Source organism: Coffea arabica, chromosome 8c (assembly GCF_036785885.1).
Source record: "Coffea arabica cultivar ET-39 chromosome 8c, Coffea Arabica ET-39 HiFi, whole genome shotgun sequence".
NCBI classification, from domain to species: Eukaryota; Viridiplantae; Streptophyta; class Magnoliopsida; order Gentianales; family Rubiaceae; genus Coffea; species Coffea arabica.
Genome location: NC_092325.1, coordinates 43844809 through 43857362, shown reverse-complemented (window position 1 = coordinate 43857362; position 12554 = coordinate 43844809). Strand labels below are relative to the sequence as shown.

The 12554-nt window shown below is 37.3% G+C and overlaps 2 protein-coding genes across 2 annotated transcripts; one reads left to right on the top strand and one right to left on the bottom strand.

Moving 5' to 3' along the window:
* Positions 1-798: 798 nt before the first annotated feature.
* LOC113707475 (uncharacterized) lies at positions 799-4141 on the bottom strand. Its single transcript, XM_027229821.2, has 8 exons — positions 3904-4141; positions 3687-3820; positions 3497-3563; positions 2706-2758; positions 1866-1920; positions 1534-1651; positions 1319-1365; positions 799-1228 (listed from the first exon to the last, which is right to left on the bottom strand). The coding sequence occupies exons 1-8, from the start codon at positions 3988-3990 to the stop codon at positions 1124-1126; spliced, it is 666 nt and encodes a 221-aa protein (XP_027085622.1). The 5' UTR covers positions 3991-4141; the 3' UTR covers positions 799-1123.
* A 2227-nt stretch (positions 4142-6368) lies between these two features.
* On the top strand, positions 6369-11591 carry LOC113706956 (lysophospholipid acyltransferase 1). The gene is made up of 8 exons (XM_027229053.2): positions 6369-6911; positions 7204-7259; positions 7781-8001; positions 8105-8510; positions 9343-9428; positions 10816-10879; positions 10971-11083; positions 11202-11591. Exons 1-8 carry the CDS (start codon positions 6607-6609, stop codon positions 11340-11342), a joined length of 1392 nt encoding a protein of 463 aa, XP_027084854.1. The 5' UTR covers positions 6369-6606; the 3' UTR covers positions 11343-11591.
* The last annotated feature ends 963 nt before the right edge of the window (positions 11592-12554 follow it).

Here is a 12554-nt window from a genome sequence, read left to right as displayed (position 1 = left end):
GTTCTTAATGCGGTGTGAGTCGGACAAATTTATAACGCATCTTCCGATTGGACGGCTGATGTCATAAATCTTAAATCTCTGTCCTTCCGGATCCGGGGTATATAATATACTACTTGCTCATTAATAAGTTTTGTAGATTTTCAATAAAAATTTTTAGAATTTAATTTTAAAAAAAATATTTATTTTTTTATGAATTAGTATTCAGCCACCAAAAAAGCCTCCATATATTGTCAATGAATATTTATTTCGTCATATTACCTTTTTATGAGTTTTTAACTCATAGCATGATGCAATTCGCTCGTTTATGTCAATTGCTTCAAGAAAGTTGGCCAAGATAAGTTCCATGCCCAGAGACAAATTTGTACGTCCAACAAACAAACCGAATCAATATGTTCACACTTTATTTATGCTTGAAAAGATTTACTGTTGTCCATAAGATACTCTACCTGTAAAGAATTCTTACTTTAAATTTACTTTATCCATATGTCCTCATCTCATTTGACTTGGCACCTTAAATATATAAAGTTAATGTCTACATGTATCCTGGATCAAAAAGTAAACCAAAGAAAGACTACTGTTTAGTAACATTTCCCTAACATGGGTCCGGTCAAGTACTCTTCGTCCATATTCCACTTTGAACATCCTCCACTTATAATTACATCAAACTTTAAGGCAGAACCAGCCTGCACCAATCTAAACTGAGTGGTGAGCAATACATGGGAGGAAATTGTTCAACAACATCTATAGCCTACAGAAACCAAAAAAAAAAGTGCAGTTCGTAAAATGAGGGCAAGAACATTAAAAATTATGGGCAATGCTGATTTAGTCCAAGCTGGAATGGCAAAAAATAGTTTGATGTCAAGAACATATAAGATGTTCAGCCTTGGAGCCAGTTTCTGGATTTAAAAGCCACCCCGGGCTCTTTCATGACATGTAAGTTCAAAGCTAGCTATAAACAGCTAATCTACTACGATACAACAAAAAGCTTATTTCAAGCGAATAAGAGCCAAAAACAAAAACATCAACTGATGCTCGCCCCTCCTGCAACCTTAATAGGCATAGCAAAGTTCTCAAGCCTATCAGATCACATACTAGGCTCTGTTGTTCCAATAACATTTTTAAATTATTGGTCTCCTCCTTCCAAACGGCGATATGGCATGTATCTGTGGTCTTTTGAAGCATTCCTTTTTCTCTTTTTCTCAATAAAAGATTCAAGCTTCCCAGATGCCTGAAAGATAACAAATAGGTTAGGTTTTCAATTCCTCGTGTCATAATTCAAAACACCTGTCATTTCATCAAAGACTTTTTTGACATGTACCTTCAGTTCCTTGTATTTGTCAATAAGCTTTTCCTTTCGTATTTCAGCTACAACAAAAAAACAGAATTACGTCGGTCACAAATCAGGTTGGTAGTGAAAAGAAAAGGAGATGCTTATTTATTTCTGAAATGGGCAATGAGAGAGTGGGTGGGTGGGTAATGGCATCTGTGCATGCATGTATGTAATGAGGGGGGAGACAGAGAAAGGGGAGATACATTTTTTCAGATAGTATGGTTTTTTCCCTTGCTTTGCAGCTTCTCTCTCTTTCTTCTTGTGTTCAGCTAAAATTTCTCTGTCAGTGCGTCTTGATACTGCACTCTTCAATTGTTTATCCTAAAATATATAGCAAAAATAAAGACGAAATAAGTAAAGCATTTTTGTTAACAAACTGATGCACCGTGCAAAATATGTCGAAAGAGAACTAAGACAATCCAAAACTTCTGGGTCCCTTGATTTCTCCAGCTGTATCTTTAGCGCCTAGAATGACGAATGCAATTAAACAAAGCAAATTCCGATATTCAATGGTTTCCCAATATCCAAAATATACCTCTTTTCCACCAGGAAACTCATTCTCATAGAGAAAACCATATCTTTTCTTGAACCTACAACATCCATATATGATGTTTGTTATTCAAAAGAACGCAAGCAACAAGTCCATATCACCAACATTAATATCAGATGTAGCTTCCAACCAAATAATATTCAAGGGAAAACTATTATGGCCAGCTAGAATTGAGTCCTAGCAATATCTCTCGACTGAATGACGCAAAATACCATGTCATGATGGACACAAGCATAATTTTCAGCTGCGACATACAAAAGGCATCTCAAAAAAAAAAAAAAAATTACTAGAGAGCCCCACCCCTATTCTGCACCACAAGGATCTTCAATTACGTGAATGTGCTAGAGCATATGCAATTAGCTATATACCCCACTTACTCTTGCTCCAAGTCTTGCTATGACTGACAGATTGGCATAAAAAAACTGAAAGACAAATATATTCTCAGCTTCATCAAGAAGCTTGCTTGGAATAAAACTGGAAAAAAAGAATTAAATATTCGGTTTTTCCTAGATTTTAAGCTTTGTAGCTTTCTTAATTTACTTTCAGGCTCAGTTTTCCATATACATCCAATAAGAAATTGATACATCCTGCCATAAGCATCTTTAGTTCTTTCTATTCATCAGATAGTGAATTCAATTCCCTCGAAAAAGATCCTTTTTGTAGAAAGGCGAATTATGATGAATTTCATTAGTTCTACTCAAACCTTCTACGTATATCTCAGGATACAACTTAAGGCTACAAGTTTACAATCTTATAAAATCATCAAAACCTAATTAGTGCCAAAAAAGGGTAACAATATGAAAGGAAAGAGAGGAGGATGCTTACCCTTCAACATCAAGTCTGCCACATAATGATTCAAAGCGAGGATCACGTACAACCTGAACAAAAAAGGCAACCAATAGGATCTTCCTTATACTCCAATAAATCAGATTATTGGAAAATAACAAGCGTCCAGCGATATATACAAGTAAAATTAGACCTCTGTACCATATCCATGTGATAAAATCAACTGATCAAAGATTGACCGGCCAACCACTGAAACTAACAATTCATGCATATACAATCTCCAATCATTTTGACAACACAAGGGAAAAACAGGCAAAAGAACTATATACCATATATGATTTTCTTAATTTCCATAATTTCACTGCAGGAAACATCAAATTGGCTCTCTAAAAGAATTTCCACACAAAATGATACCCTTTTGTGTCAAGTAGATAAATTAAGATATCCCTATATGGGTACAAGCAGCAAATTTCAAATTAGGAAATGAGACAAGCTCCTCAACAAGGGAGATATTAAGCTAGGTAGTCGACAATGCAAACTGCCGCAGGATGCAATACCTGCAGCAGGTTTGGGGTCCACCTACAAGACAAAAAGCTCCCCACCACCCCCGCCCCAAAATAAATAAATAAATGTGTGCTGCAGCTGAAAATGTAGAATGCCTAGCATGCAACTGCCCATATAGAGAATATATTCCCTCATTTCCTTCACAAAGTATGAGAGTAATCCCTTGACTAACAACAAGTATCTTTCTCCGATAATTTTACTCCAAACAAGGAAAACCATCAGTAATGTAACAAAAACTCGTACAAAATTTCAGCTTTGCTTCTCACCTTCTTTGGAACTTGGATGACTTCTCTATATCTACTAACCCGCTTCTTACTACTCATTTCCATCGGCCTTCAAAAGTTAACGCCACAGGTTTTCCAGCAAAGAAAATCATTAAAAATGGATGGAATACAAAAAGAATTAAAAAAAGTTAACCGAAAAAAAAAAAAACAGATTTTCAAAAAAATACTAAACCTATTCTTATTCGCTCTGCCACCGACTTTATTCTCCGATTTGAACTTCCTATACACCATCTCCGACCCGTCCGACTTGGCTCGCTGCAGCTCCTCGAACGTCACATCCGCCAACTCCTTCTCTATTTCCCCTTCCTTCAATTTATTCAATAGTATTATTTACACAATTTCAAAGAATGGAAAGATATACGTATCTGAAATCAGGAAGCTATACATACATCCTCGGAGGTAGAATCGTGATCATCATCGCTATCGTCGAACTTGATTTTGGTTGACGTCGCGACTGCTAAATCCGGTTTTGTCATTTTAATTTCTAGTAGAATTCAGTAACTAGGAACTGAAAATCCAGCACTATTCAAAGAAAAAACAAAAAGAAGTGGATAGGGGATAAAAATAGAAGTTAGGGTTTAGAGGTTTCAGAGAAGCGATAATTTTGCCCAATCCATCGATGTTTCTTTTGCGCCGCGCATGAAGAAGAGGCAATAGTTCATCAACAAACGACGCCGTATTTGTGATGGGTTTCTTGTCAATGGTTGGGCTGAAATTTCGGACCAAACCTTTTTGCACGAGGCCAGCATTTTAATCAGAGTTCGGAAGTTGTGGACGAACAAAGTCGTTGTGTTTACGAAGTGGCCCATATAAGCCCAATACCTCAATTTTTTACGGGAATTAAAAAACGTTCATACGGCCCAACGCTTTGGAAGGAATTCTTTCAATGTTTGTAAAATTTCTATTACAAAGAGGGGGGATAATAATATGTTTGGTACAATGAAAAAGAGAATGAAATTTTTGAGTAGAAAGAATTCCTTATATCTTCTCAATTATGCATAATATCAAGTGTTTAGTTTCTTTCATTTTCTGCTTCAATTACCAATCTCACTCTAATAGAATAAAAAAGGAGGAAACTATTGAATGGATATATATATATATTTTATCCTCCCATCCTTCCCCACACTTTGAATAAAAAAAGAGGGAAACTATTGAATGTGTGTGTCTGTGTATATAGATATATATATAGAGACACACACCCTATATATATATATATATATATAGACACACACCCTCTATATATGAAAAAGAGGAAACTCTTTTCACGCCCCTCCTCACAACATTTCGATTCCTAACTGTCAAGTATAAGATTTGAATTTTAAATCTGACAGCAGAAACTATTGAATTTGTTTGCCAACTAGATGGAGTGAAAATTGAATGAAAACAATTTTGTTCACCAACTCGATCAAAATCTTAGTCGGCAGTAGTTTCAATATTGAACTTGTTTGCCAACTAGGTTGAGTGAAAATTGAATGAAAACAGTTTTGTTCACCAACTCAACCAAAGATCTTACTCGGGAGCAGTTTCAATTTGGATCAACTACCAACTCTGATTCTAGATGATAAATGAGCATAAGAAATACTGTACTATACTCGAAGGGGAAGCATTTACTGCACAGGCAACCTCACTTGCTCGCGAGTCATGAATGTACGAATTTCGGGTGAAGTGGTCACTGGTCAGATAAGATTGAATTCCTCCTGATTTTTCCTTTTCCCAATGGAGCTGTTCGTTGAATACGAGAGTGACAACTGCAACCAAAGCATATTCACAACGTGTGGCAGGAGTTTTGTTGTACTTGTACCTAGTTCTTTCACACGTGATTAATGTGTCTCGTTCCTAGTTCTTTTCACGCCTTCTTCATTTGTTTCGCTTAGCAGGTGCATTGCAATAATTTGCTTGTCGGATTCAATAATCTGTTCGATAATTTCTAGGTTCACCTAACCCAGCAAACATTTTCTTTTCTTTTCTTTTCTTTTTAGCAAGACGTACGGGATACAATGGGAATAAAATGACTTCAGCCAGCCCTTTTCTCTTGCGTAAGTGAATATGAGTAATATATAGCAGCATTCACAAATCTATTCCGCTCGAGAAAAATCAGGTTCATGTGTTACGCATGACACGTATCTGATGATTCTGATCCGACCATATTCTTGATTTGGACATCGATACAAGTTGTCTCAATTTACACGAACGGACCCTTTCCTCACAACAAACGAAAGGAGTGTGTGTTCATTCAAACTTTGATATAAAAAAAAAAAATCTTCTTAATATGGAGATGAGTCATATTTGTTTTTTTGAGTGGATAGCTGCTGCTGGACTGGGCGCTGAAAAAGAACCCGTCTGTTCTGAGAATCAGAGAGAGTTTTCATGGACAGAAAGGTGAAGAAGTTAGTCTACCAAAATCTTTGCTTAAAAAGGGCTCAGAAAACCACCTGACCATGCGACCAACTTGGCTCGTTTCTGTCTTCTAAAATGGAAAAAATCCCAATTTCATCCGAAATTTGACATTGGATGCAATTACAAGACATGCTTGGATTATCTCTTCTATAGAACACGAGTTGATGACTCAAGGATCCGACTTGTAAACTGAATCTAGTAGTCGAGTGCTAAGTGAACTTTGGTAAACTGAAGGAAGAACCATTTTCCTTATTTAGATATAAACAAAAAGAAAAAAAAAATCCACAAGGCAGCTAAACTGCCTGCCCATCCAGAATGCTACAATGCCATCCCCAAAACAACCTGGACCACTGCTATGGCCAGGCATGAGCAATCCCCGGTCCATCTAAGGGCAACAACCTGATTTACCAAACGATTGGTAAATCTCCACAATCCCTCGAAAACTCAAGACCCCACCTCCTTTCTTCTCCTCTCCATTCTCCAATAAATAAACTCAAGCCAATACTTTGCTTTGGTACCATCTCTCAAGTTCCCACCAAGACGTACAAGTGGACCCGACATCAGATCCTCTCTCACTTGTGACTTCAACTTAATTTTCTTTCGTCCCATCGTGTAAGGTGTAACCCATTCCCCTCCGCAATCCCCAGCGGTCAGAAGAAACGAAGGATCGAACTTGACCCGTTTCGGATCCCGTGATGGAGCTCCCGGAGATGGAAAGCATGGCGTCGGCGATCGGAGTTTCAGTGCCGGTGCTCCGATTCTTATTGTGCTTCGTTGCCACCATTCCTGTGAGCTTCCTCCACCGGTTTGTTCCTGGGGTCACCGGAAGACACCTCTACGCCGCCGTCACCGGCGCCGTTTTGTCATATCTGTCGTTTGGGTTCTCGTCGAACCTTCACTTCTTGGTCCCCATGCTTCTGGGCTACGCTTCCATGGTCATCAGCCGGAAACATTGTGGGATCATCACATTTTTCGTAGCCTTTGGTTACCTCATTGGATGGTAAGCTCTTCTTATTTTATTTTTTCTAGCAACAATTGCATGCAGGTTGTCAAAGTTTTGATCTTTTTATTAACTGTTCACCTTTTGAGCTGGGATTTATTTAAAATTGATTTTGGGTTTTGCTTAAGTTGACGTGTTGGATCAATTTTTGAAACCATGTTGGCCTAAAATTGAGTGAGGGATTAAGCGGAGGACGAAAAGGTTACAACTTCGCATGCTTTTAGTAGTGAATTTTGATTTTCTTGCTGTTTGCAATTTTTTAGACTAACGATTGTTTATTATGCGTGTCTAGCCATGTATATTATATGAGTGGTGATGCATGGAAGGAAGGTGGTATTGATGCTACAGGTAAGGCCTATTTTAGTTTGCATTGTTTAAAGATTGTATCTTTACCATTGAGGGACATAGCTAGTTAGCAGTGCTTAGTACAAATGACGAAAAGAATATCAACCATGAGTTGTTGGTAGTTACTTTCAGGAAAAAGGGAAAAGAAAGAAGCTCAGAAATGCTTTGAGCTCAAAGTTTTAGTCATGAACATGTCTTATGTTGCTAATGTTGGTGAACTTTAGCATTTGTTTATGGGGTTCCTATCATTAAAGATTACACGAGTTATTTTGTAAAAGTTGTTCGTAACATGCTTTCGTGTCCAAGTTTTGGAAAGTTAAAGCGGTTTCTGAAAGCACCTTAGGCATTGCTCTTTAGAATGTGCTCTCTTTTTAAGCTTAAGATTAGCTGAAAGCAGAAGATCTTTGAATTTTTAAGCTACAGAGAACAGGGCAATCTTATTGAGTCTTATGATGTTATTTTGGCAGAATTTTTTAGTTTGCAATGCGAGATTAAGCAATTAAACTCATTTTCTCATTTGACAGGAGCCTTAATGGTGATCACTTTGAAAATAATTTCATGTGTTATCAATTACGGTGATGGATCATTGAAAGAAGAAAATCTGCGTGAGGCACAGAAGAAAAATCGGTTGGAAAAGTTGCCTTCATTTTTAGAGTACTTTGGTTATTGTCTCTGTTGCGGTAGTCATTTTGCTGGTCCTGTCTATGAAATGAAGGATTATCTTGAATGGACAGAGAGGAAAGGGGTAAGTGTGCTAAGTTTTTCTCTATGCTCCAACAAATCAAGTTGCGTCATTGTTATTTAGTTATAATTTGATCAGTATTTGCCTACAATTTTATGTCTTGTAGATCTGGAAGGCTTCAGAGAAAGGATCACCATCACCTTATGGAGCTACAATTAGAGCTATTGTCCAAGCTGCCATGTGCATGGGCCTGTATTTGTACTTGGTTCCCCATTACCCTCTTGCCCGATTTAGTGAGCCAATATACCAAGAATGGGGATTTTGGAAGCGCTTGAGCTATCAATACATGTCAGGCTTTACTGCTCGGTGGAAGTATTATTTCATTTGGTCAATTTCAGAGGCATCAATGATCATTTCTGGTTTGGGGTTCAGCGGCTGGTCAGATTCTTCACCTCCCAAGCCAAAATGGGACCGTGCCAAAAATGTTGACATATTGGGTGTTGAGTTTGCCAAGAGTGCAGTTCAATTACCACTTGTATGGAATATACAAGTCAGCACCTGGTTAAGGCATTGTGAGTTAAATTTTCTTCTAGACCTTGTGTATTATGTTGTGGAAGTAAAGCTAGCTTATGGCTTACTGTTGACCCACATTTGACATATATGACATATGATATATCTACATGGGCATTTTAGGAGGCGTGGGGTTTTGGGAGGCTGGCAAGGGGTTTGAAGTGCGCAAATCAAAGGGAGGGCTTTATAACTATATCTGGAACTTTATTAACTTAACCAGATCGAGAAAGGAGTTTGTAGCGCTTATCTAATAAATTACATGGTTATGATACTTAAGAAGACATGCTTAATATACAAAGTTATTTTATCTAAGGGTTTGGAGCTGAAATTGTAGATATATCTTAAATTTTAGTCATGAAGAATCATGTGGTTAGTTGAGATTGATGGATACATTTTAGAAATGCACTCTTATCATCTGCAATTGAGTTGGATATTTGAGCTATCTGCTTCGCTTGAGAGCAGATTACTGTTCTTGTTCCTCATGTTATCGGCTTCAATACCATCTATGAGAGTCAAGGAACTTCATCAATGATAAGAATATAATGAGTTAATTTTCCTCCTTACTAGAGTTAAATGCAACAACATTTTAAGTGAACATAACTTTTCAAGGCCACGGTAATTAGACCTCTGGAGAGGTCACAAGTATTAAGGAACTACTCTTTTGCTCGCTGCTGCAAGAACCAAATTTATGAGCTTGATATCCATCTCGTAAGCTAATTCCTCTATGTATAAGCTCATATTATCATGCATGTCATGCTTTCCATCTTGTATTACACAAATTTGGGAGCAAAGCTAGAAGCAACACTGGTGCCTGATCTCCATTTTGTTTTTTAGATGTATATGAGCGGCTTGTCCAGGATGGTAAGAAAGCTGGTTTCTTTCAGTTGCTGGCTACGCAAACTGTCAGTGCTGTATGGCATGTAAGTATGAGCTATAGTTTTTTTCTTTCATTTCCTTTCTTTTGAGAAGACATGGTTTCATTAGTTTAGTATTATATTTCTGATCATATATCACTATCGGAATTGGTAGTAGTTGTATTCATGGAAGTTAAACATTTATGTTCCTAACAGGTGCATGGGTCCTTATTGTAAAATATATATTAATTAGCTAAATACAGGTTCGCTTCTTGGTTTCTTAAAATCAGCTAATTATAGTTTCTTTTAAGCTAAAAGCATCTGAGTAACAGAATCGATTTTATGCAGAAAGGCTATTTATGAGGAGCAGTCTTCTAGTTAGTTTTGAAAACAGCTTTTTAGGTTGGTGAAATTTTAAAAGTGAAACGTAATTCCAAATTTTTGGAGTTCACCTTTTGGATGATCACCTTTTCTAATCAGCTTCAGAAAAGCTGAATCGAACAAGGGCAGCTTATTTTTCTTGCATGGTCTAATTAGTTTTGATAACCTGTGCATGCTAACAATTTCAACAACATGATTCTGTAGGGTACTGGCAAATAAAACTTGATTGCTTGTGTTGGCCATCTTCTATGATTTGGCTATATACTTGGCTTTCCTGAATCAGGAATATTGGTCGATGCAATATGTTGTTGTTTCTTGAGCTGCATGGAGCACATTTTGGTGCCATCCATTTGGTCCTATTTACTGATTTTATTGTGATATAAGAAAAGAATATAGTTGTTATCTTTGGAAAATAACTTAACAAATTGATATGGAAATCCGGATGTTTCCATATAATCAAAAGTTGCAATGTTGGAAAGAGTTATAGGACGACAATTGCAGGCTGGAGGAAAAGATGGACTAAAACCACAGTGGAATGTTAGTAATTTAATTAATATGTGGTCTTGCTGCTTATGGAAGAGCATGACCAAAAAAGGGTAGAATAGAAGTAAAGGGCTGATGTACAAGGGTGAGATTGAATGGGATAAAGTCTTGGTTGTGTTCTTGGCTTCCTGATTATCACCATGTTTAACATCATGGAAACTTTGTCAAATGCAATAAAGAGAAGAAGGCATGTTTTCAATTTATATTTGTATTTAATATGTGTTTCCACATTCCTTTATATCTTTGATGCTCTGATCTCGGGCTGTTATGATGACCTGTGTTTGATGCTTATATTCTTTTATAATAGTCCCCAGGTCATTTTCTTCCTAATTGCATTATCCTTTGTATTATTGCCATCTGAAAGCAAATGCATCTTTGTTACCCCAATTTTGGTGATAATACTTCTCCCTTCCCTTGAGACGCAACATGTCCACTAGCCATATGACCTTTCATTTTCCCCCTTTTTTTAGATAATAAATAATCTGAATATCACCTCATTACATAATTAAATGTATCTGTTGTGTCGCAGGGATTGTATCCTGGGTACATGATTTTCTTTGTTCAGTCTGCTTTGTTTATTGCTGGTTCAAGAGGTATGAATATGGTCTTTACTTTGGCATATTGTGCTTAGGAATGTATTTCATCATTTGCCTGGATGTCTAATATCTATTGGTCTGTGAGCAGTCATTTACAGATGGCAGCAACCTACGAGTGCGGCCCTATTTAAGAAGATTTTAGTATTCTTGAACTTCGCTTACACTCTTCTGGTTCTTAACTACTCCTGTATTGGTTTTTTGGTGAGTCCCTCACCTTTTCTCTTTTATGTTATCAGTTTCAGTGGGAAGAGGGGCTGTTATCGTATGAAGTACATCCAAGGATACAAGTTTACTTTACTTTCTTGCTAATATATGACAGGTGCTAAGCCTACATGAAACTCTTGCTGGATATGGGAGTGTGTACTATGTTGGAACCATTCTCCCGATAGCATTGATCCTCCTTGGTAACATAATTAAGCCAGCAAAGCCTGCCAGATCTAAAGCTAGGAAAGAACAGTGAGGTGTAAGCACTGGCTGCATCTTTAGATTCTTTAGGAGGACAGTCAGTTGCTGATCAGAGTGCGTAACATCTGTTTCAATAGCTCAAAAATTTTGCATGCAGCCAAGGGGCGCATTTCAGCAATGTCATTTTTTATCCAATCAGCATGGTCTAAACAATCATGATGCATTGTAGCTTAAATTTTTCAGGAAGCATCCTTGTGGAATTGGACCAGATCATTTGATTTTAAAGCTTGTACTTATTCTCCTACCCAAGGTGCTTATTTCTGTTGGTCTATCTTGATGTTTTGAATTCTGATAATTAACAAAATTGTCCCTAGGGGCAAGGAAGAGGGAAAATAGGAAGTTAGTTTACTGGAAAAAAAGGAAAGAAAGAAAATGAAAGCTTGTTATACAATGTAATGGTGAAAAGTCTACTTTCAGAAGTTAGATTTTTCATAATATTGATGGTGCACTAGTTCCGGGAGCTACGGAAAGATTATTTACAGTCTTTAAGTACTGCTGACGGCTGGGAAGGATTTTTATGATTGTATCCAACATTCTGTGTTATGCTACAAGGATGTTAGTATTGATTATAAGGTTCTCTCCTGTACACTTCTTGGGATTCCCACCCTTCCTCTGTATTTCTTTTTTTTTTTTTTCCTGTTAAAAAGTTCGTTGTCGCTGGTTCTATCTGTAGCTCCGTGTTTTATGGCTATTTTTGTCAAGCGGTTGTCTTCATTGAAAATATATTCGCTTACAGAAATGCATACGGAGTGTTTGCTCCAAAGTTGGATTGCTTCAATAATAGCCCTTCAACTCCTAAAACTGGATTTGGTGCGGAATGATGCGATTGATGTGAGACTGTTTCTGTCTTCAAGAAAGCTCTAGGAGTGCTAAAGCTGTGAGTTGGATTTTCATTGGAGATGTGTTGAAACTGTTAGTATTTCTTTGTTCAGCAATGCGACAACTAAACGTAAAAAAGAAAGAAAGAATGAATGAATGAATTTCCTGAAAACCCGAAACAGTGAGATAGCACGTGCGATTTGCAACTGTGCTACTATATTCTCCTCATGTCAGCTGTATTGAAGGTGTATTTGTGGTAGGCTTCCTCAGTTTGTGCCATAGGACCAAGGTAGTGAGGAAGTAAGTGCATTTTCAAGTACAACTTTCACGGGATTGGTGCTCTCTGGGATATTCCGTCAATCTTATCCTCTTCTCATTATTTGTTGGG

What these genes read in the sequence shown, in the direction of transcription:
- LOC113707475 (XM_027229821.2), bottom strand. Translation starts at nt 3,990, where the DNA reads ATGACAAAACCGGATTTAGCAGTCGCGACGTCAACCAAAATCAAGTTC. An exon ending in ACGATTCTACCTCCGAGGAT is followed by an intron (nt 3,821 to 3,903) that starts GTATGTATAGCT and finishes AATAAATTGAAG; the next exon opens with GAAGGGGAAATAGAGAAGGA. An exon ending in ACAAATACAAGGAACTGAAG is followed by an intron (nt 1,229 to 1,318) that starts GTACATGTCAAA and finishes GTTATCTTTCAG; the next exon opens with GCATCTGGGAAGCTTGAATC.
- LOC113706956 (XM_027229053.2), top strand. Translation starts at nt 6,607, where the DNA reads ATGGAGCTCCCGGAGATGGAAAGCATGGCGTCGGCGATCGGAGTTTCA. An exon ending in TTTGGTTACCTCATTGGATG is followed by an intron (nt 6,912 to 7,203) that starts GTAAGCTCTTCT and finishes ATGCGTGTCTAG; the next exon opens with CCATGTATATTATATGAGTG. An exon ending in GTTTATTGCTGGTTCAAGAG is followed by an intron (nt 10,880 to 10,970) that starts GTATGAATATGG and finishes GTCTGTGAGCAG; the next exon opens with TCATTTACAGATGGCAGCAA.